The 22913-nt window shown below is 47.5% G+C and overlaps 3 protein-coding genes and 1 non-coding gene across 7 annotated transcripts; 2 read left to right on the top strand and 2 right to left on the bottom strand.

Annotated features, from left to right (window-relative positions):
* Positions 1-2367: 2367 nt before the first annotated feature.
* AC3HAE_012570 (transfer RNA proline (anticodon AGG)) lies at positions 2368-2439 on the top strand. Its single transcript has one exon. It is a non-coding gene; the product is annotated as a tRNA-Pro (tRNA).
* Positions 2440-4807: 2368 nt separating this feature from the next.
* On the bottom strand, positions 4808-8213 carry psmd8 (proteasome 26S subunit, non-ATPase 8). The gene is made up of 7 exons (XM_084466686.1): positions 8082-8213; positions 7440-7512; positions 7240-7342; positions 6910-7075; positions 6242-6342; positions 5981-6092; positions 4808-5599 (listed from the first exon to the last, which is right to left on the bottom strand). The coding sequence occupies exons 1-7, from the start codon at positions 8184-8186 to the stop codon at positions 5462-5464; spliced, it is 798 nt and encodes a 265-aa protein (XP_084322812.1). The 5' UTR covers positions 8187-8213; the 3' UTR covers positions 4808-5461.
* Positions 8214-8643: 430 nt separating this feature from the next.
* On the top strand, positions 8644-11393 carry nup88 (nucleoporin 88; the record flags this gene model as incomplete). The annotated part of the gene is made up of 1 exon (XM_084466825.1): positions 8644-11393. The coding sequence occupies one exon, from the start codon at positions 8644-8646 to the stop codon at positions 10843-10845; it is 2202 nt and encodes a 733-aa protein (XP_084322951.1). The 3' UTR covers positions 10846-11393.
* A 1620-nt stretch (positions 11394-13013) lies between these two features.
* On the bottom strand, positions 13014-22393 carry ehd2b (EH-domain containing 2b). Of its 4 annotated transcripts, none has more exons than XM_084466917.1 (8): positions 22320-22393; positions 21980-22040; positions 20232-20464; positions 19662-19838; positions 17989-18104; positions 16516-16928; positions 15789-15953; positions 13014-14588 (listed from the first exon to the last, which is right to left on the bottom strand). In XM_084466917.1, the coding sequence occupies exons 3-8, from the start codon at positions 20450-20452 to the stop codon at positions 14022-14024; spliced, it is 1659 nt and encodes a 552-aa protein (XP_084323043.1). In that variant the 5' UTR covers positions 20453-20464; positions 21980-22040; positions 22320-22393; the 3' UTR covers positions 13014-14021. The 4 variants fall into 4 exon arrangements, with proteins under 4 accessions (XP_084323043.1, XP_084323042.1, XP_084323045.1 ...); XM_084466916.1 differs by having other exon boundaries at positions 22195-22374; XM_084466919.1 differs by having other exon boundaries at positions 18007-18104; positions 22195-22374.
* Between the last annotated feature and the right edge of the window lie 520 nt (positions 22394-22913).

The raw sequence follows: 22913 nt of genomic DNA, 5'->3' as shown, positions 1-22913 counted from the left end.
TGTTTGTGTATGTGTTTGTGTTTGTGTTTGCGTATGTGTATGTGTGTGTGTATTTTTTTTGTACATCACGTTGCGTTTTAATTGTTGCAATTATTTCCCAGACGTTGTATCGCCTCTCCGCCCCCCATTAACACGCCCTGGTGTGTTGTGTTGTGTTTTTTTATGAATGGAATTGATGCGAACGGGGCTAGATTCGAAACAACGGGCTATGTCATGTTTTATAGGAGGAGAAAATACAATGGCGTGAGAAAGGATGAACGAGTGGGTGCGAGGATGGAGAGGAAACGAGAGGAGGTGGGGGAGGGGGCGACGAGGACGAGAAGGAGGAGAGGAGGGGTGAGGATGAGGGCGAGAGCGAGAAAAATCACATTTCATTCATAAAGTTTGGCTTTAAAAATCATAATGAAACCCGAGACACGTTGATAAAAATCCCAACGCCTCGTCCCTCCCTTCGTCTCATTGTAGCCATGTCCTGAATGACGCGATGTTGGCTAAAACTCGACACATTTCGCGATCTTTTTCCTCCTTACATTTACACGTTGAGTGATTTATTGAAAGGGTAAAGAACTCCACAGCACTTCGTGACTATTGTTATCATCTGTCTACCACGCGTTAACACGGAACACACATTCTGGAGTCATTTTTGCATACAACACGATTCAGAATCGTGTTCCCAGTCGCTTTACAGCACAAAGCACAGGTGACTTCACATCTTTATCCCATACTGGAGCCGGGGTGTATACTGTTGATCCAACACTACCTAATGCTGTTTATTCCCACTAAGCCCTCCTTGCCAATTGTAGTGGTAATAGCGGTACACAAAGCCATCATGCTGAATCCCTGTGTGTGTGTGTGTGTGTGTGTGTGTGTGTGTGTGTGTGTGTGTGTGTGTGTGTGTGTGTGTGTGTGTGTGTGTGTGTGTGTGCGTGCGTGCGTGCGTGCGTGCGTGCGTGCGTGCGCGCGCGCGAGCGTGTGTGCGTGTGTGTGTGTGTGTGTGTGTGTGTGTGACAGAGAGAGACATCGGTGGTCCAGGCAGCCCGTCTCGTGCCGAGCCCGGCTGCCTGAACACACACAATGTTGAAAAGGAAAATGAATACGGACTTACTCGCCCTCCATGGCTGGCTGTCGCCCGCCGCTCGCAGCCCCCGCGTCCAGCTTGCAGCCCCCCCCACCCCCCCCACCACCACCACCACCACCACCACCTCCCCCCCCCCCACCCCCCCCCCCCCCCTGTCTCCGCTGCTTTTATACTCACACGCGCACTCTCATTCTCTCTCTCGCGGACTCTCTGCGCTCATTTTAGCATCTCTTTCCCCCTATCTCTCCACCTGGATGTCGTCTCGGTGTATCAGGACAGGCTTGAGGTTGTTGCAGCAGCCATTTTCCGCTGGCAGCAGCGCTAGCATCCTCCCTCCCTCCCTCCCTCCCTCTCTCTCTCGCTCGCTCTCTCTCTCGCTCTCTCTCACTCTCTCTTGCTCTCTCGCTCTCTCTCGCGCTCACTCGCTCTCTCTTTCTCTCGCTCTCTCTCGCTCTATCTGGCTCTCTCTCCAAATCACTCCCTCCCTATTCCCCTCCTCACTCTACCTGGCGCCTGCCCTTCCAACTGCTGCTGGAGCTCAAGCAGCCAGCCAGCAGTAGGCTTTGCATTGGTGGACACCAACGGTAGTTAGTGTAATTGCATGTGGATTTCAAGGGTGTACATACAAGCATCAACCAAGTCGATATCTGGATACCTCCGTGTTTTATTTTTTATTTTTATGTATTATTTTTATATATTTTTAACTTTCATACATATATATATATATAACCCTATATACAATATTCCTATAGATATTTGAAGAATCTTATGGAAGCAAACCCTGAGGTAATGATTTAGTTTTTATTTCATTTTTATTATTTAAAAGCGTTACCCTGAGGTAATGACTTGGATTTAAATTTATTAGTATTATTTAAAAGCGATTAAAGCGATGTATTTACAGTTTGTCCTTTATGGTGCACAGTAGAGGCACGCGACAAACTTTCAGCACCAAGGAGAGTGACGTGAGGCGGAAGGAGCGACCGCACGTGCGTGTGTGATTGCTAGGGCCAAACGCGTTTCTTTAAACAACGTTCAGTCGGCCTGTTGATTCGTGTAACCGTGCATGGTCAGAACGTCAAATGACAAGTACGTTTAGAAGTTGGGGTCGTTCGCTATATTTGTTCTAAATTGCTTTGCCTAAAAAACTATAGTTTTTTTTTAAATATCCTGTATGCTTCAATATATTCAATATAAAATACAACACAATCCAGAGACCTTCTCAGTAATAGGCTCCAATATAAGTATTTTGCGTGAGTTGAAGATAAATTAGGCCGGAGCGTAACGCAGTTGGCTCGTTGGTCTAGGGGTATGATTCTCGCTTAGGGTGCGAGAGGTCCCGGGTTCAAATCCCGGACGAGCCCGAGTTTTGCGGGAGGATGTCTGGAGCAGCCAAAATGCGTTACTGGTTAAGTAAGTTAAATCCGTCAACGAACATGAGATAATGAAATACATACGTTCTTTACCCAGTTATGCATCTATTCTCTGGACGCGAAAGAGCCTCCCGCGTTCCACGATCCCAAAGCTTTTTATTATTTTCTGTATTTTAAAAGTTCCGTAAACAAACATAATCAGTGACCTGCATGTGTCTATTTGTCTGAAAGACCCCACGCAAAACTCAAATCAAGTGAATGCATACCAGGTAATATTTATATTAGCAATCATTAACGCTATCCCATGTGTGAATTTGATCGATCGGACGGGTAGCCTATGCTGTAGGCCTATGCATAATCCTCTCTAAATAACAAAGATTCAAAAATCAAAGATTCAAAATAAATGCAGCCTATATAAATTAAACCAATTTAATTATAAGCATGTTATTAAATTATTATTTAATCTGATATTTAATTATTTACTCATAAATGGCCTTTACAAGGAAATTTAGAGCTACTTTTATTTTGACCAATATTACTTTATGATTGATAAAAGTAAATGCTGAATCATTCAGCCTAATCAAAACACCATTCAAAGAAATTGAAATGTAAGGTAAAAGAACGCAGAGGGGACATCATAACATTAATGGTAATGGTATCCCATGTTATTATCATTATGTAATTAAATTATAATTTTGTGTCATCGTGTCAGTGTTAAAAATCTGCATACATTTTTCAGAGACACTGAGCTGTTATATGAAGAAGGCTGATTTGGATTCAACCGTTGAAACAGGGACATGGATTTTTTTCCATTTTTTTTTCGAATCATTGGTTCAACACAGAGGGGTCGCGTCACTGGTTTCCAACACCTCGACCAATTCCTCAAGCTGCAGTCAGTCCCATCGACCTATGAGAAGGCCCTGGTCCACAGTCAGCATCGACCAACAACCAGCGCATCCCTCACCACCACTCACCTCGTCTCCGTCAGACCACAGCATCGGAGTCAAAGCTGCCATCACAAGCTCCTCAGGGGTTCCACACCCTCAGAGCAGAGAGCGGATCATTCAACCAGGTACAGACGTTCGGTCGCAGAGAGGCGAATCTTTGAGTTGGAAGTCTAGATCGAACTCAGGTGCAACATCTCCCAAAGACACAACCATTCCAAGCAGGACGCTGAGAAACACCACTCCGGAACTAAGTACAGAGTGCAACACCTTGTCTGTCAAAAACTACCAAAATCCTTGGCTACAGTACCTCCTAAACTAAACACCTTGGCTACAGTATCTCCTGAACTGAAAACCTTGGCTTCAGTAGGCCTACATCCTAAACTGAACACAATGGCTAAAGTACCTAAACAAAACAAACAGTGGAAGCTCTCTTTTGGCCCCTACAGTGTTGCAGCGCCTGTATTCTCCGCGGCCTCACAGGAGGTAATGGGACAAAGACAGTGCCTGCATTCAACGACAAGAGGCAACGGACTCCGTGGACAGAGCAGCGACGACTCCAAGTGGTGAGCAGGAGATCCACAGCTTTTTGGTTTGATGTTTAGGACCTGATCAAGTGCTGAACCTGGCTTAACACTAAGGCCTTTACCAATTCTCCCCCCTCCCCTAGATTTGAGCCCTAACCCTAGATTTTGCCCATTCCCACGAAGGGGTAGGGTGTCCCAATACTTAAGGGAGCAAGGGGGAGTGCCTATTTTCCCTTAAAAACAACCCTTGAACGCTAGCCAGCTCGGTAGCTGACTTGCAGCTAAGGGCACTCAAAGCAAGTGTTCTTGTTAATGGGAGAGAAATGGGACTGGGCCTAAGTGTGTGTTAGAGCACTGAGCCTACTTCAAGTCTTCTGTTTACTAAGTCTGTAAGGGATTTCAGCTCATTCTTACTTTTGTCATATACAACATCAGCATTTTTAGGAATTGACATTGATAAAAAAAGATCAAAGATGTTCATTAAATATTTCCACCATGAAATTTGTTCTTTGGTGGTCGAGATGTGATTATTTAAAAAAAAAAGGAAATAAGAGTATTTCTTGTTAAACTTTAGTCTGTTGTAATGACCCATGCAAAAATCTTAATTTCTAGGCGTCTTTAAGAAAAACAGATCATTGTGCTTGAGCAGGAACTACCTATGAGAACCGCCTTGGGTCATCATGTGACGATGGCAGCCTGCGCAGCACTGAGGAAGTGTCATGGAGGATGCGATTCTAGCCGGTAAGGGAACAAAATTCACATCCAGATTCTCATTATTGACATGCTATTTAAGTCCTGTATTTTAGTATATTGTAGTATATTGTAGTTTTGGTGCCCTCCATTAGACACTTATTAAAGCCAGGTCGTCCAAAGAACAACAAATACAGAAATTGTTCCAAAACATTATTTTTATTTTTGAAGTATTTCACACAAATTTTTGCATTTCCTCTTCGATCATGTTATAACTAGGTTAGGGGGAGAACATAATTACCATTTAGAAAAGGCTCTCAAACTTCAATGGCCATTTTTCGGTCTGTTGCTAGGCTACAAAGCAAGAGCCATACAGATCTGTAAGCACTACCAAGCCGAGAGAAGGGGTGGGGGGGGGGGGGGGGGACTTTGTATACAAAAAAATGGTTTATTTTCTGTAAGTAAAAAGCTTGCGCTTTACTAATGACTTTCAATGACACTTGAAAAAGGCAAAGTCAAATAATATATTTTTTTAATTTGTAATGTCTGTGTGTGTGTGGGGGTATCAAGAGGTCAAAACCAAAGGCGCTCACTTCGAGTTTGACGATTTTATAAAAAAAAATAATGAAACGAAGGGGCAAACAACAAAAGGAAAAAAAAAAAAAAAACATTGGATGAAGTCAACAGGTAACTGTTCCAGTAGGTACAAAAACATATTCGAACTCCAAGAGAAAACGCAGGTGGCGGCTGATGTCCAGGCAAACCTGCCATAGGTGAGTTGTAGTTGTGAGTGTGTGTGTAGGCATTGGAGGAGGGGAGGGGGAGGGGGGTTAGGTGGCCAGGGATGGATGATTACACAATCATCTCCAGCTGCCGTGCATACTCAATGACCTGCTGCGCCAGCTCCGTGGACGGAATGGTGACCTCCTCTGTCCGCTGCTGCTGGGTGCTGAAGGAGTAGTAGCCGTCGGCACTCTGGGTCCAGCCGCGCTGCGCCGCCAAACAAATAAGCAGACATTAGACATCAGACACAGGCCAGGTCAAACAAGCAGACATCAGACACAGGCCAGGTCAAACACAGACATGATTAGACCCAGACATATCCCAGGTCAAACACACAGACATAGACACAGGACAGACTAGGTAAAACGCAGACATTAGAATTTGCTAGCCTCTTGTCCAGTGTATGGGTGGCAGAATAGTGTATTGCTAAGGGTGTTTGATTCCCAGCCGAAACGTTCTGGGTTCAAATCCCAATGAGGGCAGTGTAGAATAATAAAGCGGGTAACATCGTGGGCAAATTACCCTCCCACCGTGGATTGAGCTGGTCAGGGAGAACAACACCCTTCCCTGATGAGAACTAATACCAACCTTCTTGGCATATTCTGTCATCTTCTTTGGGGAGCTGAAGAACAGCACGCGGGTGGCTTCAGCAAACTGAATCTGCTCGTAGGCCTTCTCTATGCACCCAGCAATCTCATCCCTTCAAAACAAGGAGCGAGGGGGGGGGGGGGGGGGGGGGGGGTGGGGGGTGGAGGTCTCAATTGTGTGTCTTCAACTGCTTCAAATGTGACATTCATTGCATATAAGAGACAAATACTGCACTTTTTGCCTGCAAGATTCAGTACTCACCGGATAGTGTCCAGTAGAATATCTATGAAGAAGGTGTAGCTCTCGGCAGGAATGTTACCTTTGGCAAGGAACACCTTGTTGTAGCTTCCTTCCATCAGGTACTGGACAAGAACATGAGAATAGATTATATTTTATGCCATTACTCCCCAGTATGAATTGTTGTTCCAAACTATATTTCTGGTTCCTATTGGATGCATTAAATGTGGCAATGTGGTGGCAGCATAGAGGGGGGTGACTCCAGGACCCTGGTTTCATTGTTAAGCCCTCAGGAGGTGTTGTGGGCCTAACTTAATGAAACATTGGTGAAAGAGGGTGCCCACTTGATAACCCCAATGAAATGCTGCATACTGCTGTTAAATGGGCCATTTGTCTTGTGTTTTTCACCATTGGATGGTAGCTTAGTGGCCAGTGTGCTTGTAAGGTTAGTTTGGGCAGGGGTTCCTGAATATGTGTTTTCCTTGGATTTTGGCACAAGGGATTATAACATCTGATCCTGTGTATTAATTAAATAATGCACTCGGTCAAGTAATTTCTTTGTTTGTTGTAAAACCAGGTTGTGCCACACTAGTTTTTTTGTAGTTACCCCAATTTTGATTGCACGCTTTAATTGTTCTCGGCCTCACTTGTAAGTCACTTTGGATAAAAGCATGTAAATGTAAGTGAGGTACCTGCTCCAAGGAAACAGGGTGCCTGATGTACACGTTAGTCTGGATGTCCTTGGCACTTAGCCTCTCCAGCTCTGTGTGGAACTCTGACACTCGGTTCTGAGACAGCAGGAAGAGCAGGTTGAGGCCCAGGAGCTGGTGCATGTACGCTGCCTCGGGCAGTTCATCCCTGAAAGTGGGTAGAAACAGTGGGACAGAGAGGGGTCATAAGAAAGCACTGGTTGCAAGGGCAATACAGTGGACAACAGCATTGTTTACAAACACATTCACAATGTGAAGCGCTTTATGAAAAGGCAATTCATTATTATATGTTAATGTAAATGGCTTTATTACTTGTAGTCAAAGTAGTAGCATTTTAGTTGGGCCATGTATCTCTCGAAGGAAGGGATATCCTTCTTGAGGATACTCCACAGAGCACCGATTTCCAGTACATCACCTAGAATAAGGAGCACATAGAAATTAAGGGTAAATATAAGGTTTATGCTGGTTGTCTGTGGAAACATCTGGATTAAAGGCTGTTATGTGATACTCACGGGCAAGAATAAGCTGCTGTTTTGTGAGCTTAACCCCCGTCGTGGGCAAAAAGTTTAATTCTAATAGAGAAATCTGTAAACAAATAGAAAAAGGCATGTTTTAAAGAAAACAGCTGCAAGGCTGTATGTATGAATGTGCCGTAATGCCACAAAGCTTGGTGGCATTACGGCACGTTTACAATTTATCACAATCAATAAAGAAGCATTCCGTTCCGCGAAAGTAAGGACAAGTCAAGGAAGCATACGTTATAGTTAATGATAATGCATTTGTTTGAGAAGCACAAAAAAAAAAGTATAAAAATGTGTCAATACATAAAATCCATATACACATCTATAGATGACGTTGAGGACAGTAGCATTGGCTAACGTCAACATTAACTAAATTACAAGGTTTGGGATTATATAAATGTCTATTTGGTAGTGAAATTATGTTTAACCAAGGTTAATATACACATGGTTAATATCACGTCTGTTGACTTGATGTAAAATGACGATATTACGTGAGCTAACCATACATTACAATGACTTTGTGTTCTTCTTAGCATGCTAACATTAGCCACCATGGCTAAATTGGCCAGATGAAAATAACAGATGAGCTGTTCGAGATAATCACGTAAAGCACACAGGCGGTTGTGATGTTACCTTAAGTTTTGTCAAAAGCTCCCCGCATTTGTTTAAACTGGGATTTTTCTTATTCCACTCTGCTCTCAGCGTCTCGTACAGTCCCGCAGTCTCTTTCAGCGCCATGGTGAGTCTGCAGAATGTACGACACCGGCCGACATAATACGGCATGTGTCGTAAAAGAGATAAGTGCGTCGCAATGTTGGCTACCATGGATACTGAATCCACTGGTAAGGTTGCTTCGAACTTGGTGTTAAAATGTAATTATGCATTTTGAAATTTGAAAGTATGCTGTACTTTAAAGCTTATTTTAAATCAATGTACTATAAAGTTTTCAAAATATTTGCATCAGCAATAGCCTTCCATAATAGCGTTTTTGGTTTGTCTCTACTTTCTTAATGTTTTTGTAAGTATTATTTTAGAATTGTATGTTTTATTAATATAATTTGTAAATAATATATAATAGGTTGTTACACTAAGCGATTGGCTATCTGTATGCTGTTTATTTAAATAAATATTAAATAAATAACCCGACTCGTAGCACGCATGCGCAGCGTGACTCGTTTTTAGAAAGCGGAACAAGATGGCGGCCTTTGGAGGAGAGCGTTGGCTACACGAGCTGCCAAATCATAACATATTCAGCAAATTACGTGAGATCCTCGACTCCGAACCTAAAGCGAATGTCAAAAGAGCGGCTAAAAACCTCACCTTTTGTCTGGACTGTGACCTGTTTGTTTGGAACGACGTTGACCGCGTGTTTTTCACCACCAACTTGAGACAGCTGAACTCCGACGAGAGCTGTGGAAGCGGGAAGTTCCAAACTCTGCTGTGCATCAACCCGCCTCGTTTTGAAGTGTGCCAGGTACTGCTCAGTCCCACGCAGCATCACGTCGCTTTGATCGGACAGCGGGGGGTCTCGGTGCTCGAGCTCCCACAACGCTGGGGGAAACGGTCCGAGTTCGAAGGCGGACGGAGCGACATCAACTGCAAGACCATCCCGGTGGCGGAGCGCTTCTTCACCAGCTCTGCCTCGGTCACTCTACGGCAGGCGACATGGTATCCCAGCGAGACGGAGGAGCCAAACCTAGTGCTGCTCACCTCCGACAACACCATCCGCTTCTACGGGCTCAAGTCACCCCAGAACCCAGCCAAGGTACTACCCGTCTCGCAGTCAGAGGAAGACAGCAACGTCCACTCTCGTGTGTTGTCCTACGCAGCGTCCCTGGGCGAGATCGCCGTGGCGTTCGACTTCGGGCCAGTGTCGTGCATATCTCGGCAGCTGCCGGGCCAGGCGTCCAGAGACCTGCTGGTCTACCCGCTGTATATCCTCTATGAGAACGGCGAGACGTACCTGAGCTACACCAGCAACCAGATGGGCGTGCTGAGCCTCAGCAAGCCCGCGGGACCCCTGCCCATGTACCCCGCGGCGGAGGACAACTACGGCTACGATGCGTGCGCCATCCTGTGCTTGCCCTGCGTGCCCAACATCCTGGTGATTGCCACGGAGACGGGGATGCTGTACCACTGCGTGGTGCTGGAGTCTGAAGAGGAGGAGGACGAGGGGGGTGTGGGGGAGAGGTGGATGCGGGGCTCGGACTCCGTGCCGTCCCTCTACGTGTTTGAGTGCGTGGAGCTGGAGCTCACCCTGAAGCTGGCCACCGGCGACGACGAGGAACCCCAGGAGTCGGACTTCACCTGCCCCATCCGGCTGCACCGGGACCCACTGTGTCAGCACCGCTACCACTGCACCCACGAGGCCGGGGTGCACAGCGTGGGGCTCACTTGGTTCAACAAGCTGTACCAGTTCCTGGGCTCCTCCGATCAAGAGGACCGCAACAGCCTGCAGGAGCTGGCGGCTGAGAAGCGCTGCATCGTGGAGCACATCCTGTGCACGCGGCCCCTCGCCACCAGCCTTTCAGCGCCGGTGCGCGGCTTCCTGGTGACCTCGGACCTGTCGCTGGGCGCCACCATGGTCTGCGTCACCAGCGCCTACGAGTGCATCCTGCTGCCCCTGCTCAGCTCGGTGCGGCCCCCGTCCCCGCCGCTCCTCTGCTCGGGGCCGCGGCCCGGGCCCACGTTGGGGGGCTCCCCCTCGCGCGGTCCGCCCGACGACTCGTTCGAGCGCCACGTGCGCAACATCCTGGCGCGCGGCTCGGCCAACCCCCTGGTGCTGCGGTCGGGCGACAGCGAGGGGGGGGCCACCGCCGCCGCCCCGCCCCCGGAGTGGCTGCAGCTGCTGAGCCGTGCCACGCAGGTGTTCCGTGAGGAGTACATCCTCAAGCAGGACACGGCGTGCGAGGAGTTGCAGCGCCGCGTGCGCCTCCTGGCCACGCAGCGCGGCACGCAGGTGGAGGAGCTGGCCGCCTGCCGCCAGGAGCGGAGGAGCCTGCGGGAGGCGGCGGAGCGGCTGGCCGACAAGTACGAGGACGCCAAGTACCGGCAGGATGCCATCGCGCGGCGTGTCAAGCGCCTGCTGGGCGGCCTGCGCAGCCAGCTACCCGTACTGTCAGACAGCGAGAAGGACATGAGGAAGGAGCTGCAGGGGGTGGAGGAACAGCTAAAGCACCTGGACAACGGCATCCGGCAGGTGGCCATGAAGAGGGAGTACCAGAAGAAGCAGGTGGACAGGGCGGAGGGAGGGGGGCCGGCGGTGCTGGCCCGGGGCGGGGTCTCGCTCAACGCCCACCAGAAGAAGTGCGTGCAGGGGGTGCTGCGGGAGCACGGGGAGCAGATCTCCACCATGATGAAGCAGATCAAGGACATCAAGAACCACTTCAGCTTCTGAGGCAGGTTTCTCGGGCTTTTGTGAATGGCTGGAGTGGCCCCGTCGATGGAGTGAAAAGGCTGCATTACTTTTCAGGAGTTTTACTGCACGCTAGGAAGAGTGTAGTATAAAGGGAAGAAATGTATTGGTCAAGCAGTTCACACAGGGGGCTTCGGCATGGCAGATATTTACACTGTTTCATATGTGATGTGTGCTGGTGTGTCTGGGTATACAGTGATGTTCGTTGATAATAAAATAAACTTGTTTGAATTATTTGTAATAAAAAAATCTCCTGACTTTTGAAAGCCAAAATAGTATTATTTCTTGGTTAAAACGTCAGACACATATTTTGAACGATTGTAATTTGCTATACTTTTATACTGTCTTGAATCCAGAAATAAACTTTCTAATTATGAATGGCTTTGAAGGAATTTGCTTAATAGATGTGGCTCCATGTAACTTTATTTAAACCTAATGTTGAAGGAGGAAACCCATGATCTATATGTTTCACATTATTTATATTTAGGTTAATAGTTTTGACCTTTTATAACTTCAATAAACAGGACTGTTTCTCATCTTTGGGGACACATGCATATAAGCCCATATGGGAGTGACTTATAAGCTGTATTGAATACATTCTCGATTAAAGACATCATTTAAAAGGCTTCAGTGTTGTTGGGGCCCAAATAACTGGACATAAAAGTGGGGTCAAGGGAATCAAACGGCAGGAACCACTGATCTTGACGTAATGTTGGAAGTTAGACCAACTACAGTGCACTGCATCGACGCAAGGTGCAAACGTCCTCTCCCCACTAGAGGTCGCCCCTCGCCAGCATTCTTTGAATTTGAAGTGAAGTATGGAGTGAAGTTTTCCCCTTCACTTCAGACCACAAACCAAACCCGCTGGCGCCTGCGAGGACTTCCCCACGCAATAACACTGTGACGTATGTGGAGACCCCTGTTTGTATGGTTGAGTGGGCAACATTGTTTGGTGATTAATACATTTTCAGTCATTCCGCTGCCTCCTCGGCTCTCCGTAACACAGTAACACAGCCTTGTAGGCCACAGACTGTTCATCTGTTTCGTGCAACAGCTGTATATCAAATTGGCACATGACTCAGTGTGGTTAAGTGCATAATAGCAATCGTGATATTGCCATGACATTCTGGGGACCGATATATTTTTTTGCAAGACCAAAAACGCATTCGATATGACGAAGCTAGGAATATGAAGCTCATTTTACAAGATTGAAGAAAAAGAGATCACAACCGGCCTTATTCTGTTCGTCACAACGTTCTACCCTAAAGATTTTCACTTTCTCCCTGATTGTCTTGTTTTTCTGAATTAGCCCTACAGGAGCGCCTGGGGTTAACTTTTCCTGGTTGATGGTGCGGTCCAGCAGCAACACACACCAAATAGGGGGATGTTCTAGTCTGCAATAAAGGTACAGTGTGTCGATCCCGCGCATGAGCGCAAGGAAACTTAGCAGACCCTAGGAAAAGAGGTATTAATAACTCCGGCCAGCCCACCGCATTCCTCGCATGTGAGTCACTCTGTAAACTCTAGTGAGCAGGGAGGAAGAAAAGAGGAGGGGCCAGCTGCCTCTGCCTCGCGTTTGGGTTTCTACAGAGGAACGGAATAGAAATCCTACTGTCCATAAACCGCGCACTGGGTTAAAAGCGCTCCTAAGTACCACGCGCATGAACGCACTTTAAGATAAACTACTACGCAAATGCGCATGTGGATCCCTGTTGTATTTTGTACATATCCTAAAACAATAGCTATTTCAGGATCCCAAACGGCTGGGTAAAGGGTGAGACACATCTAAAGCATAAGTGGAAAGTGTACTCTGCGTGTGAAGTTGACGTTATGTGAGTGTGAGAGAGTTGGAGAAGAGAGGGGTCGAGCCACGGAAAAAGTTGGTATGGGGATTTGGCAGGGGCCCGGTGTGAGTCAGTGTTTATCGGATCTGTCACTGTGGAACCAACTGACCATTACACTGAAGAAAAACACGGAGAAAGGAGAAGTAGGCGCATTCGGTTACATTTCCCTACTTTACCGAGACTGAATCGAGACCTAAGAATGTCCAAAAAGGATAAGGATTCCTTGCGGATCCATAGCTATGTATTCAAAGTGTCTTGTTCATTCTTTAGATTGGGCCTACTAAAAAAAAGACACGTAGACCTGCACACAGTCAATACAGTTTATTTGGTTATACCAGTTGGCAACAGTTGTACAGTAGTTAGTAAGATATCAATAGGGCTGTTTTGTTGGAAATTGCACCATGTGAGCATGTGACATTCATTTACACAACAGAGAAGTATTGTCCTCTTCATAAAAACTAACAAACACAAATATTACAAAGAACAGCAAAATAGATGCACAATATGGTGGTGTAGATAAAGTCAGAAGGCAGGTGAAGCATTCAAATATGCCTTGAATGTATTTGGTTATTAGATAACGATTGCATCTGTAGCTAAACATGCCTTAAGTAGGCTACATCAGATAATCCAAAATATTGGTTTATACATCATAAAGCGATGTTTTCTTGTTTATACAGTACATTTACATACATTGAACATTGTTGCCAAAGCATTTAGGACTATAGGATATTTCTAATCAGATAAAACACATAGATACTCTGGTCTCAAGGAGGCAGTAATGCTGAACTCCAAAGCGTTTTAATACTCAAAGGCCTCATTCTCCATCCGTGCAAATATTTCAAATATAAAATACTTGAATACTATTTTCTTGGAAAGGGCTCAAGGCTTTTTTTCTCAGCAAATAATTGTATCATTGAAACCTTTTTTTTGTAAAGCACATCAAAACATCAAAAGCGATCTAAGAAAAAAAAAAAAAAGGAACAACTGAACCAACCCGTGTCGACATTTTAGGAAAGAATCTCTTCAAACACGTCAGAGCCACTAGCTTTAGCCCGGGCGCTATCGCTAGAGCTATAGCCTACCTCTTTGGTGACCTTGGCGTTGAACTTGTGTCCAAGTCAAAGTACCAAATCAGTGAATCCCTTCAAAGTAACGGATTCCACCCGGCGCAGCTATTTGATCCAGCTGGGTTGGGTTCTTGGAGCGGGGTGGGGGGGGGTGGGGAGTGGCGGGGGGGAGAGGGGGAAGGGGTAGGGAGCTATGGGCCATCTGTATGAGAAGGGTCCCTCTGGCCTCCAGGAATTGGTCCGACCCTTAGGCGTCCGACCCTTTCTGCCTGCGCTTGGACGGGGGCACCAGGCGACTGGGCAGCTCCGGGGGCAGGCCGTGGCCCTCCAGCTTCACCTCGATCAGGTGACTGGCCAGGGCAAACTCCTCGTCATCCAGCATGCCGTCGCGGTCCACGTCCGACAGCTTCCAGATGCGGCCCAGCACCGAGTTGGGCAGCCGGGTGCTCACCATCCAGTCCTTGGCCTTGGTGCCGCTCAGCTTGCCCTCGTTGGGCGCCAGGTTGTAGAAGATCTCGTCGTACTTGGCCTTGTCCTTGGTGACCACCCAGTCCTCCTCCTCCTCCCCCCCGTCGCCGTGGCTCTCCCCTCCGTTCTCCAGCACGCCGAAGGGGTCCCCCTCCATGAAGGGCCCGGCCCGGGTGCCCAGGAAGGCGCCTCCCTGCACCCCCATCTGCTCGCCGTTCTCCAGCTCCTCCTGCCGCAGCAGGGGCATCAGCGTGGCGATGTCGGACGACAGCAGCTCGTCCAGCGCCGCCATCAGGTTGGGCTTCATCGTCTTGAACTTGGTGAAGTCGTGCACCAGCAGTTGCTCCTGTTGGGGGGCGGGGCCCACATCAGAATGACACTGAGCTAAACAATACTGCTATACAACACTGAGCTATACATTACTGCTATACAACACTGAGCTATACAACACTGAGCTATACAATACTGAGCTATACAACTCTGAGCTATACAATACTGAGCTATACAATACTGAGCTATACAACTCTGAGCTATACAATACTGAGCTATACAACTCTGAGCTATACAATACTGCTATACAACACTGAGCTAAACAATACTGAGCTAAACAATACTGAGCTAAACAATACTGCTATACAACACTGAGCTATACAATACTGCTATACAACACTGTGCTATACAATACTGAGCTACACAACACTGTGCTATACAATACTGAGCTACACAAAACTGAGCTAATCAATACTGCTATACAACACTGAGCTAAACAATACTGAGCTCAACCATACTGCTATTCAATACTGCTATACAATACTGAGCTACACAATACTGAGCTAAAAGATACTGCTAAACAATACTGCTATACAACACTAAGCTATATAATACTGACCTATACAATGCTATGCCGTGTTGTGGTATAGTCATGCATACTGGTGATAACATGTTAGGGATACTATACAAGAGATACTAAAAATACTAATATCATGCTCATTTCCTCCTCTGGGATAGCTAAAGTAATATCTTAATATAATAGAGATACTGTAAGAGCCGTACTATATGAGCGATATACTAGCAATAATATATTAGGAAATAGCAATATTATATCGTACATGCTATGAAGTCATCAACAACATAGCATTACTCTAACATTACAATAACATTTTATAAATTCATACTCGTTTTCACGGGTTATCATGAGAATCCTGTACATGCATAAATCAAGATAACCCTCTTTCCGTGCCAAGATGAAGCAAAAACAAAAGCGACGGCTGCTGCACATATTTGCACTGAATCAGGCCTGAGAACCAGATGTTTCCAGAAGAACAGCGGCAGGATGGCTCACTGGTGAGGGGCTTCACAGGCCACATCAACATGGCATGGGAAGCCCTTTGAGACTCACTGTGATGAAGGGCTAAACAAACCCAATTGAGTGGGCCCAGCTGCCCTCAACCCCTTCGCTCCTTACGGACATGCGTCTGAATGTAATATCAGTCGTTTTGGAGAACAGTATCTACTATACGAATAGTAAATACAAAAACAAACTAACCTGCATCTTGGCACAGTCTGGGAAGTCTCCGGGGGAGATGTGGTGCTGCAGCTGGATCTTGGAGAAGATGACAGGCAGCTGGTAGATGAGGGTCTTCTTCTTGTTGTCCTTCCTGAACACGGACGGCATCTCCTGCTTCAGGTGGCTGATGATGTGGGCGTGGACCTGGGAGGGGACAGGAGCGCGGAGGAGCTTTAGAACGAGTGTTAAGGAGCTAAACTGTTTGAAAGGAGCGTTGAGGAGCCTTTACTGCTTTAAACAGCATTAACAAGCTTATAAAGGGAAAGTCAGGAGCCCAAGACAGCATTAGGCCTTGTAAAAACAAATATCTTTTATAAAAATTGTTTAGAAGGGCAATAACGACTTTAAAAAAGAGCTCTGCAGAGCTCCTTGAGCATCTGAACATGCATGAGCAGGATCAGGCAGTTCTGAGACCGCAATGGACCCTCAGAGGTTTGGAACTCCTCGGGCCCCGATCCATTACAATCATAAACCACTGCTCCAACACCAAGAATCGCCTCCTATTTTATACCAAGACCCCTTCAGGAGTGTGTGTGGACGACGGCTGGTTTAACCTGTGCACAACAGGTGTGCAGCCTCACCCAACCCCAGAGCCCAATCAGTCTGACTCAGGCCAGTTGAGGCTGCTCAAACCAGCCATCATCCAAACACACACACACACACACACACACACACACAACCCCCCCCAGCTCCCTGCTCTCCTCACCCGGACCAGACGTGCCCTCTTGACCAGGTCGTTGAGCTTTCGCAGGGCGGAGTTGCGGGGCAGGTTCTGGATGTCGGCGAACAGGTCCTCCTCCTCCAGCTCAAACAGCTTGCGGTTGTCGGCCACCAGGAGCGGCTCGGCCCAGAATGAGCCGATGTAGACGCGCAGCACCTCCGGCGTGTTGAACACCTTGCCCAGGGACCACATGAGCGCGCCGTACACACGCATCAGCTGCTGGGTGTCCACCATGTCGGCCTTGTTCAGGACCACGCGCAACTTGTCCTCGTTGCCCTTCAGGGCGCCGATAGCCTCGGAGAACTCGTCGGAGATCTCCAGCTTGTGGGCGTCGAACAGGAGGATAATGCGGTCCACGCGCTCGGCGAACCAGCGCAGCACGGCCGGGAAGTCGTAGCCTGGGCCGGAGACGGGAGGGGAGACGGGGTTTTTTTTTTAAACGGGATGGTCGTGTGTAAAGCGTGCAGGGAACACAGGGTCGTAATTGGAAAAAACACATAGGAAGACATTTGACCCGTGTGGAAGGAGAACAGGGAGAAAGACACGTTTCACACCACGTATCCAGCGGCTCAGAACTTTTTTTTCTTGTTTTTTCTCCCTTTCCTGGTAACATCATCATCATCATCATTGTCAAACAAGACACAGATACCTCTGAGTCACAGGACATTGCTCATGTTGTCAAGATTGCTGTTTACGTCAGACATAGCAATCTTAGACTTTTAAAAGTGATATTATTAATGGTGCATTGTGTAACATTTTCCCGCAAGCTCCTACCTTAAAATGACGTGGGCATATCTGTGGTTGATGCGGAGCCATAGTGATTTAAATTATGGTATTATTATACTCACATCCTATAACTGATAACTTCTAAAAATTAAAAAAGGCTGGCAGGCCCGTACCTCTCCCTTTGTTTACAAGAATAGTGATATCGACACTCCCAAACCTCTCCCACTCATGTCACTCAGCCATCCGAGCTATGCTAGTCAGCATAACACAGTTGCACAGGCTCAGAGCGGCCAGAACACTCTTATTTATTTATTTTTTAATTCTGAAAATGTTCCCCCTACTGACTTGGACTCAATCTTAACCACTGCGACTTTAAATGTGAATACTGTATCAACATTATTATTAGATTATATTGAGTCATCCAGAGGGTCTTGAGCAATACACAATGATTGAAAGGGAATGAAAATGAAAATATTATATAAAGATGACGGGGAATGTGATGATGATGATGATGATGATGATGATGATAATAATCAACCAATGAGCAGCTTTAGAGGTACATAACCACTGGAGGCCGTTTCCCCCCAACCGGGCGTTAATGGTACGGAGTGCGTTAGGTCCATGGGTTAGCCGGGTGAGACGAGAGGGCGATGGTTCACAGCAGGGCGCGGCGGTGGTGGTGGTGACTCTCAGATCGCCGGGTGTCTTTCTCTCTCTCCCCCCTCTCCTCACCTTTAGTGCTCCTCTCACCTCGGCTCACTCTCTGCTTGGCCCCCGACAGGATACCCGGGGTGTCGATGATGCTGATGCTCTCCAGCACCTGGTTAGGAATCTGGGCACACTGGAACCTGGAGAAGCGCGCAGCAAGACACACACACACACACACACACACACACACACACACACACACACACACACACACACACACACACACACACACACACACACACACACACACACACACACACACACACACATCTCACGTAAACACATATTGCCCTGCTACACGCACATGTAACACTGCTACACGCAATAAACACACTGGTGTCTCACATAAACACGCTTAGCCCTAACAACGTTGCACGCAAGCTCACTTGGGAGGTACCGTCCACCTGCGGTCACTGGGGATAGCTTTGCCTTATCTACCGCAATCTATTACAAATATAGACGGAAAGAATGTGAGCCGTGTGAAATATGGTGATGTTATCGTGGCCTTAGCCGTAGGGGCATGATCTAAGAAGCAGGCTGGAAAACGGCCTTCCCACTCCCCTCTAGTCCATTGTGTTCAGAGCTGGCCTCTCGATGCTTTGGGCTTCCTGAAGGAAAATATCTGCCAGCGCCAGGATTAAACAATACGGGCCCCTTACGATGTTGTGTCTTACAACAACAGCCGCACTTCCTGTGGCTTACGACTCTAATGAGCTGGCGGTTCCCTGGACAGGAAGTCGGAGGGAAAAGGAGAGACACAACACATGGTGGCCAGCACACCCTGAAGAAGAGGAGCGGGACTCCCCTGGAAACTTCAGCGTCAGATCTTCTCTTCCTCTTGCTCTTCACTGGAAACCCCTTGTTTCTCACTGACCTGCCATGTCTGTTCCTCGCACGGTGGGGTTGCCAACAACAAACTTTTGGCCTTGGTTACGGACCGCATCTCATGGTTCTCTGCTCCAAACTCACATCAATGGAAAAATGTACCCACAAGAGAAGAAAAAAGAAACGCATGCCAAAGCGCTGGAAGGGAACGTTCCTCAGCGTTCAGCTTGTGCTCCAGATTCCCGAGTGGCAGTATGTGACCTCATTTGTTTGTGTGTTCCCCCCGGGACGTGTCAGAGCTCCCTGACCCCGTCTCTGAACCTCTCCGAACATCGCGGCTCCCCCCCCGCCCCGCTCGAGGACGAGAGCTTTCCGCACCCCTCTGGGGTGATATCTCCCCCGGCTCCCCGTTTATTCCACAAATAAGGAGAGTGCCTCCCTGCGCCAAAATCTGGCACAAGGACTCGAAATTCCACCGAGTGAGAACTCGCACATTATTTTTTTTCTTTCGCTGTTATCTTTCCAACTCTGCCTGGCTTCCATTTTGTGCAGCAGGCCCCTAAGATGTTTCCTACGAGTGATCCATTACGTAGGTGTGAAGGTCAAAGGGGGATCTTCCTTCAACTCTGACCTACCCTACAATGATGTATTGTTTCACTGACTGATGTATGCCGGCCATGTCTTCCTCAACTGGGGATCATTTGAACATCTATTTATGGATCTACATTTCTACTCCCCTGATTGTGTATGCAGACATGTATTCATGTATATTCTCTGTGGCTTTAAATTCCTTTTTCAAATCTCAATCATCATAACATCTCACTCTGTATTGTTTCCAAGTGTAGACAGGCACACGCGCCCCCCCCACTCACCTGTTGAGGAAGGTGTTGCCAAATGGGTTGAGCTTGCGGAAGGGCTTGTTGGGGTCCACGATGAGGGCATTGCCGGGGATCACGCCCTCCACCTCCCCGTGCATGATGGCCGTGAAGCAGTCGGTGGTGGGCTCCGGACCCACCCTGCTCCCGGGGATGTCCTGCTCCAGGAGGTACCTGACCATGCCCCGACACCACACCCCCTGTTAGGTAGCCCCTCAGAGCAGTGTGTCGCGCCCACTTGGGTTTCATTGATGGCTCGTGTTATTTCATTTGGTGGACGATTTGCGACCTTTACTGTAAATGTCAAGTCAATTGAATTGTATTGGGATGTTTTTTTTTTATTATTGAGCTGATGTAGATGTCACATCTGGTGTGTCTATGGCCACGTCACTAACCCCCATTATACATGGTAATGTCACTGGTAAGGTAACTGGTACAAAGCATGGACTTTAACATACCGTATGTATTTCACCATGTGGCAATTGGCTTAAAAAACCTAAATGGGCTTGAAAACTGCCCAGAACTCGACTGGACCAGAGGACCCATTGAGACCCGATTCTCCCTTACTTGATGAAGGTGGTCTTCCCTGTGGAGTACTGGCCCACCACCAGCACCATGGGCTTGTTGTCAAAGTCGGCCTCCTCCAGACTGGGGGAGTGGAAGTCGTGGAAGCCGTAGTACTGCTCCAGGGGCAGCAGCTTCTTGCGGTACAGCGACTTGAGGCCCTCTGTCACCGTGCGGATCACCTCCGGCGTCTTCTTCACATTCTTCCGTCCCCAGCGTGACATGTCGCCTTCTGACTGGAGGAAAGTTTGAAGGGAACATGTGAAGTAATCTACGCCTGTGTGTGTGTGTGTGTGTGTGTGTGTGTGTGTGTGTGTGTGTGTGTGTGTGTGTGTGTGTGTGTGTGTGTGTGTTTTTCCTATGCCCCCTCTGTGTCGCTGTACCTACGTATGTTTCCTGTGCTGGGACCTTGGAGTGCCTTGGGGTGCTTCCTGTGTTTATTAGAATGCTGCTTGCAACGTCACCCACTTCAATGGGTGATGATGACTGTGAGGTCTAGAGTTCACGCGGCTGACCCCTTTTTAAAACGGGCACACCCCCTCTTCTCACAAGCCTTGACTAGAGCACACCTCAAACGCCACTGACGGGAACATAACAGAAGCAGGGGGCAGTGGATGGACGAGGTTGGTCCCGCAGAAAGGGAACTGTACACGGAGAGGGCTCCCACCACTAACACAACTTTTCCTACGGACGTGGAACCAGGAAGGGCTGGCGAGACCAGCAGAGTGCCGAGCTTTGTTAGTGCGCATCTGGAAAAAACTGGAACCTGTAGTTGGCTGTGGAAACCATGCTTGCCCAGCCCAGCCCAGTGAACACATTTGCACAGGCCCCTGCTCATTTCCTCACATTGAAATGAGTGAGGCATTCATTTTTTTTTTTGCCCCCACAGGCTTCCTCAGCCCATTACCAAATGAATTAGGTGCACCATTGTGTCGATGGCTCACACAATGAGCTGCTGCTGGGAAGATGTGGAGCATGCATGCACAGGCAAGATTCCACCTCATGACAGGCGCTAGTTAAGAACAGCCGTGGATCAGATATCAAACGCAGAGGTAAAGATTCCCTGGCCCATCCTAGATGTTTCCTTTTGTTTTTTTTAAAGGCGTGAGCCGAAGTTCAAGGCATCTTCTCGTACGTAGTTATTTTACTGTTTGATTCTTAGAAATTGAACTCTGCCCTGAGGAGTGAGGGCAACAGAACAGAGTCACAAGACGGTTGAGAGACGGTTGAGAGACGTTTAATACAGAAATTAATACTTCTAGCAAGCACGGAGATAACTGGTGTAAACACCTACGTCATTATCTACTGTGGAAACTTTTAGCAACTCGGAAACTGTTAGGAGTTAGGAGAGAGGGAGCAAGGAAGAGTTGAAAGTCTTTATAAGAGTTGAATCACATAAGCTCCATGGAAGCCGCTTTTCAACTTCAAGTAAAGTGGAAAATGTCTTGTGGGTTTTGTGAACCACAATTGCAACAGCAAGTCAAGGCTGTTTCAGAAAGAACGTTAACATACGAGAAGGAGTGATTCAGGGTTTGAGCATGATCCAAATATTTATAATTGATCAAATTGAAGCAATGCCATTTTGATGACGAGGAGTTTGCAAAAAAACTTACAATCAAGACTTAAGGCTCTCTCTAACTTCAGGTCACGTGTCGCTCTAAACTTTCTCTAACAGCTTTTGAGTGGTAACAAATTACGTGGAGGAAAAGTGCGTACAACAGAATTAAAGTCTAATTAAAAAGTATATTTACCGGGTGACTTTGGATCCAGGAAAGTGTTCTTCAAACGCCTTCCAAAGTCTCCTCTAGCCGTCTGCAGTGTTAGGGGGAAAAAAAGAAGATATATGTCTGGAGGACAAAAAATTATTTTCAGAATTTTTTTTTTCCTCTAGAATGAGCTGTTGCTACATGCAGGTCTTCTACGTGTCAGCGAATAGCAGTCCACCACGATGGAGTGTCAACACCACCTGAATGACGATGGCTCTTCTGCTGGCTTTAATGGATCTATGAGCTCCAGGGCTGGCAGGCTCCTCGATTAACGTGCTGTAGTAGGAGCACAGGAGGACACAGACACACACTCACAGGAACAAACCTCTCTCTCTCTGGCTCAGCTTCTCCTCCCTATGCACCTCCTCCTTTAGGGATGCCAGTTCTCCTGCTCTCCCCTTCTGAGATGAGATGAGCTGAAGGAGGGCCCGAGGGTGTGGTGGACCTCCGAGGCGGGGGGGGGGGGGGTTTGGAGGGAGGAGCACTGGGGCAGAGGAGGGGATAGAGAGGGGGGGGGGGGGTCTAAATCGTTTATTTGGGTGGAGTCAATCTTTCTACATGCCGCAGTCCCACACACACACAAAGTCATTGGTGGTATTTTTAACAAAAACTGAGTTATAACCAAGACCTTTCCCAGTGCTGCTCTCAACTTGACTTTAACTTATGTTTCTGCTGCACATTGCTGCTGTATTTAGGTTTAAGTTTTAATAACTGATAACTGAGAAAGCACATCACAACCCATTGTGATATCCACCATTTTAACAAGCCCCCCCCTTTTCCCTCATTCTTTTGCTCCTTCTCATCTTGAACAACTTTACTTCATGCCTCAAATGAATCACACAATCTCATAAAAACTGCACGTTATTTCCACTTCCATCATCTCTGCACAACAACTGCTACGGTTGGTGAATGGAGCCTA

This window comes from Micromesistius poutassou (genome assembly GCF_964030765.1).
Source record: "Micromesistius poutassou genome assembly, chromosome: 4".
In the NCBI taxonomy this organism is placed as follows: domain Eukaryota; kingdom Metazoa; phylum Chordata; class Actinopteri; order Gadiformes; family Gadidae; genus Micromesistius; species Micromesistius poutassou.
Note: the sequence above shows the minus strand (reverse complement) of the source record. Positions and strands in the feature narration are given on the sequence as shown.

Coding starts and splice junctions, on each gene's coding strand:
- psmd8 (XM_084466686.1), bottom strand. CDS start 8,186: ATGGCGCTGAAAGAGACTGCGGGACTGTACGAGACGCTGAGAGCAGAG. Junction 7,343..7,439: donor ACAGCAGCTTATTCTTGCCC/GTGAGTATCACA, acceptor TCCTTATTCTAG/GTGATGTACTGGAAATCGGT. Junction 6,343..6,909: donor ACCCTGTTTCCTTGGAGCAG/GTACCTCACTTA, acceptor GTTCTTGTCCAG/TACCTGATGGAAGGAAGCTA.
- ehd2b (XM_084466917.1), bottom strand. CDS start 20,452: ATGTCACGCTGGGGACGGAAGAATGTGAAGAAGACGCCGGAGGTGATC. Junction 19,839..20,231: donor GGGAAGACCACCTTCATCAA/GTAAGGGAGAAT, acceptor GGGCATGGTCAG/GTACCTCCTGGAGCAGGACA. Junction 16,929..17,988: donor AGGTGAGAGGAGCACTAAAG/GTGAGGAGAGGG, acceptor TCTCCGGCCCAG/GCTACGACTTCCCGGCCGTG.